Here is a 5000-nt window from a genome sequence, read left to right as displayed (position 1 = left end):
ACCCACTGGGGAGCCAAGCTGACCCACTGGGGAGCCAGGCTGACCCACTGGGGAGCCAAGCTTACCCACTGGGGCGCCAAGCTGACCCACTGGGGCGCCAAGCTGACTCACTGGGGAGCCAGGCTGACCCACTGGGGAGCCAGGCTGACCCACTGGGGAGCCAAGCTGACCCACTGGGGAGCCAGGCTGACCCACTGGGGAGCCAAGCTGACCCACTGGGGAGCCAAGCTGACCCACTGGGGAGCCAAGCTGACCCACTGGGGAGCCAGGCTGACCCACTGGGGAGCCAAGCTGACCCACTGGGGAGCCAGGCCCAGCCAATCCGAATGATTTTTTCCCCACTAAAGGGCTTTATTACAGGCAGAAACACTCCTCCGCAACCCGTCCTCAGCAGTTTACATGTTGTGTTTCTATTTTTGTTCTGTGTAAGTACTCATATACAGGTGTACGAGTTAACAGAGTGAAACACAGTAGGAGGCAGCTGAGCCAAAACAGATCTGTGGTTTTTCCCCTAATGGATTATGGGAAGATGATCCTAGACCTGTCTAACTTCTAATCAGAGCCAGAAGAGTGGCTAATGAACTAGAATAGCCCTGATTCAACGCGTAGTGTCACCCACCTCACAACGCCACGTGGGCTTCTGTTTGGGCTTGGAGGGTGACGGGGTACCACAGCCTCCCCCCAGGCTGGCGCTGGGCACAGGGTTGGCATGGCTGTGGCAGGGGGTATGGGTATGGCTGTGGGTGTGGGTGTGGTTGTGGTTGTACTGCTGTTCAGTGCCCCCATTCTGCAGTGTCTGAACGTTGTTCAGATGCTTGTCCGACTGCATGTGGATGCTCAGGTTGCCCTTGGTCGTGGTGGAGTAGTTACACACCTAGAGAGAAATCAGAGATAGAGGGGGTTATTTATAGAGATACATAGAAAGGAACAGAGAGAGAGAGGGAGAGTGTGAGTAAGAGAGAGTGAAGTAGAAAGGACCAGAGAAACCAAGAAAGAGAGACTAACCTCACAGCGGAAGGGCTTGTATCCACATGTATAACTCTCTCCCCGGGCCAGGCGTGGGTGAGCCTGCCCGGTACGGCAGTACACACAGGACCCTCCAGACTCTGGGTGCTTCTCCTTCATGTGGGCGTCCAGTGTCTGCTGGTACTTGTAGTGCCAGTTACACTTGGGACACTTCAGTGTCTTGCAGGAGTTACGAGAGTGCATCATGGTCATGTGTCCACCTAAGGATCGGGAGGACCCTAAGACCGTGTCACATTTGGGGCACTCTACACCACTGCCTGGGGACCCCTCGGCCAGTCCGGGGGTTCCAGGGGTACCCGGCGTGCCAGGGGTTCCGGGGTTTCCCCCGTGCTGATGCAGGGGTCCCGGACTCTCGTCGTCTCGTGGCATCATCAGGTGAGAGGAGGGGGAAAATCCATCTGGACCACCCAGGGCTTCACTGGTTGAGTCGTTACTGCTATCTCTATCTCTGGCTGGGGCTGAGTTCAGCTGATTCTTCTCCATCTCCTCACGGGAGGAGGAAGAGGAGGGTGAGGGATCTTTGTTGTCGCTGTATTTCAGCACGCTGTTGGACAAGGGGGAAATACTTTGGTTTAAAAGAGGGAAATCTTTGCTACTGGTGCTGTCGCCCACCCGGTCATCCTCCTCCGTCTCCATTTCTATCCCTCCGTTGGAGTAAATGTCCTCCATGTCTTCTTCTGGACTCTCTCCTCCTGCGCCCGGCTCGTGTTTGATCAGCGGGTACGGGTTCAGGTCCAACCGCTGTCCATTGGGATGCAAAGTCCGTGGAGCACGGCCCTCGCAGTCGCTCTCTGAAGAATCCCGCTCCCGGCCTGTCGCCATGGGAGATGAGCGAAGGAGGGACGCAGAACTGGTGGGCGTTCTGACGGAGGCGCCGGTCACACCCCCGATGTTTGGATTGGTCTCGGCCTTTGGCATGGGTGGGGTTCTGGGGGTTTGGTCGGCGGGATTCGAGCTCGCGCTCCCTTTCAGGAAAGCAAATCCAGCCTGGAGGGAATCAGCGTTCTCAGCGTGGAACGTGTTCCACAGGCCGCGGAACCCTGGGTCGGGACCTAGGAAGTTAGCGGCGGTAGGAAAGTGGGGTAGCACAGAGTTAGAGGATTTTTTTGGTTCCAAAAAGCTTATAAGAGGTTCTTTGTCCTTGCCGATCCCCTGGATGATGGCAGAGACGTGCTTGTTGCTCAGGAGCTTCTGTTCCTGCTCGTTGAGCGTCATCCGGTGGTCATGGACGGCGTGCGTCACAAACGACCGGCTATAGCCGAACGACAGCTTGCAGAGGAAACACATCAGCACAGGCTTCCTCTGTCCGTCGCTCACGCAGCCCTGGAACTTGGACAAGTCCACATTGTTGGGGACATCTTTGGACACACAGGAGTTTTTGGCTGCGCCGTCGACCGTCAAATAGTCTTTGTCGCTCTTGTGGCGAAGGTCGTAGACGCGGAAACTGTGCAACACCGGGCTGCCGGAGCCTGCGAACGCTGAGGTATTTGGGAACGACGATGTCGCCGCCGGGTCGGCCGGGAATGCTTTCCCGAGGGATGACGCAATGTGGAAAGTGTTGATGACCTGTGGGTAGAAGGATATGGGTGCAGCCGCAGGCAACTCCGCCCTGTCCCGATTCCCCCCATGGGTGGTCAAACCGCTTTGGGATTTATTGGTGGTAGCGGTGGGATTCTGGGGGTTAGGGGGGGAGTTTTGGGGTGACAGAAGGCCCCTGGCGCCGTCACCGCGATGCTCTTTGGAGTCCTCCAGGATGAAGGCAGATCCGTCTGGCTGGTAGACGATCTCACCGCACAGGTTCTCCACGTCACTATCTTCTAACTCGTCCATCTCGCTGTCTCTCTCACACACCTCTGCCACTCCATCAGGCTCCCCATCTCCCTCACTCTCGCCCTCCTCCTCCTCTTCTTCCCGCCCTGCTGTGTTAGGCATGCGAGCGTTGGGGCAATGGTGCTCCATGTACTGCTGTAAACTGGAGAAGGAGTTGGAACATTCATTACAGGGGATCTCCTTTGCTGGGGCCACCAGCGAAGCAGAAGTGTGGACATGATCCAAACCCGATACAACAGTCCCGGTTCCGGTAACAGTCCCATTTCCGGTAAAGCTTTCTATCCGGGCCTGCTGCTCCGTCCTCAGCGGGCTGCCTGTGTCTGTGGCATTATGGAGGGTAGCAGGGCTGTTCTCTGGCACTGCGACAGTGTCATTGGCATCAGCGGTGGGATCCATCCCAGCGGCAGCAGCAGTTCGGTATCTCTCGGTCTCCTCTGCGTCACACGGCCCTGCTGGCAGCGACGACAGCTTATGGCCATTTTCCTGCCGCAAGACGAAAGAAGGGGAGTCACAGGTTGCCATGGCGACCTTTACATGGGGATCTCATCTCATCCAATCAGACAGGGACCTGAAGAAAGAACGAAAGAGAAAAAAGAGTGCAAAAGTCATTAGAAAAGTACTACAACAATAGCAATCACACTGTTTATCAAAAAGGCACAATATTAGATCCTACATCCAAAATCCCATAATAATTTCAAATGTATGCAACTCAAAATGTGACTACTGAATGCTGACTGCCAAGAGAATGCCTACCACAGAGTTTACCATTAAAGTTAAAGAAGCCCCCTGACAACTTGTGAAAAGAGAAAATCCAATATAAATGTGAATAGATCTGAGCAGCTTTGTCTTAGAGCTGACAGCCAGAACCTATCGCCTGACCCCTGAAAGCAGTTGAACACCACACAAAAGTTTCCCTGAGTCCCTCTCTCTCTGACCCCTCACTGATTAATGCCCTGGAAACAGAGGGAGGAGTGAACGAATGTGACTGATCCCTCGCTCTGGCCATGAGAGGAGGAGAGGAGCAAAGGAGAGAAAAGTCGGACTCCTGTGTCGGTAAGAAAATCAGCTTAGCCTAAATCTGGGCCTGGTAAAGACCCCTCAGCATGTAGCTAACACTTCCTGATTAACACACCAGCGTCATTGATTAAACCTCTTCTCCATGCCCTCCCCAAGCCCTGTCCACACTGGCCAGCCACCAGCACCAACAGGCATACAGATTAGACTCCAGTCACTCCACCTTCAACTGCACAGGCACATGGTATCAACACCAACTACAGTAAATCACAGAGAGAGGAGCAGCTAAACTACACATCACAAACAAACACACAGAGCTCAGTCTGACCGTACTCCAGATGACAAATCTGATTCATCCAAATAACCCCACATTCAACTCCACACCCTTCAACACTCTCCCTGGCCCAAATCCAATTCAAGAGTATATAATGCTTTTGCTTTTGTAAGACAAGTTGGTGTGTGAATGAGCTAGCATTCGATTTACGGTTTAAAACGGCAACCTTCAACCCCACCCACCTCCTATTGCCTGCCTCTTTCTCCATCTCTATCCCCCCACCCCTCTATCCCCCCACACCCTCTATCCCCCCACCCACTGTATCTCTCCATCGCTCTCTTTCTGTGACACAGTACAAAGCAATTAGAGGTTTTAACTGAAACAATCCACAGCCTGTGGGAGGGGGCTTCATGGATATTAAAGCGTGAGGATTGAAATCAAGTGCGTGTGTGTGTGTGTGTGTGTGTGTGTGTGTGTGTGTGTGTGTGTGTGTGTGTGTGTGTGTGTGTGTGTGTGTGTGTGTGTGTGTGTGTGTGTGTGTGTGTGTGTGTGTGTGTGTGTTCTGTACCATAATCAAGTGTAATCTGAGATGGTGTAATCTGAGATGGCAGAGAGATGAGTCCATGGACAGTACAGAGGAAACAACAGAGATGATGTGCTGTCCCTACATGATGGCCTATATCATCAGAGAAGAGAATCTAAGATGGCAGAGAGATGAGTCCATGGACAGTACAGAGGAAACAACAGAGATGATGTGCTGTCCCTACATGATGGCCTATATCATCAGAGAAGAGAATAAATAAATGACATGACAAACAATGTCTCTCGTTCTTACTCACCCTAAAGCAACAGTGTT

The 5000-nt window shown here is 53.3% G+C and overlaps 1 protein-coding gene across 1 annotated transcript in view; it reads right to left on the bottom strand.

Moving 5' to 3' along the window:
* The window catches only part of zfhx4 (zinc finger homeobox 4), a 165565-nt gene that overhangs the window by 114540 nt on the left and 46025 nt on the right, over window positions 1-5000 (bottom strand). The window contains 2 exon segments of the mRNA XM_046292642.1: window positions 620-874; window positions 1006-3424. Of these exon segments, the coding sequence (XP_046148598.1) occupies window positions 620-874; window positions 1006-3378 (2628 nt within the window). The 5' untranslated portion in view covers window positions 3379-3424.

The sequence above is a fragment of the Oncorhynchus gorbuscha genome, linkage group LG12 (genome assembly GCF_021184085.1).
Source record: "Oncorhynchus gorbuscha isolate QuinsamMale2020 ecotype Even-year linkage group LG12, OgorEven_v1.0, whole genome shotgun sequence".
In the NCBI taxonomy this organism is placed as follows: Eukaryota; Metazoa; Chordata; class Actinopteri; order Salmoniformes; family Salmonidae; genus Oncorhynchus; species Oncorhynchus gorbuscha.
This window is presented reverse-complemented; position numbering and strand designations above follow the sequence as displayed.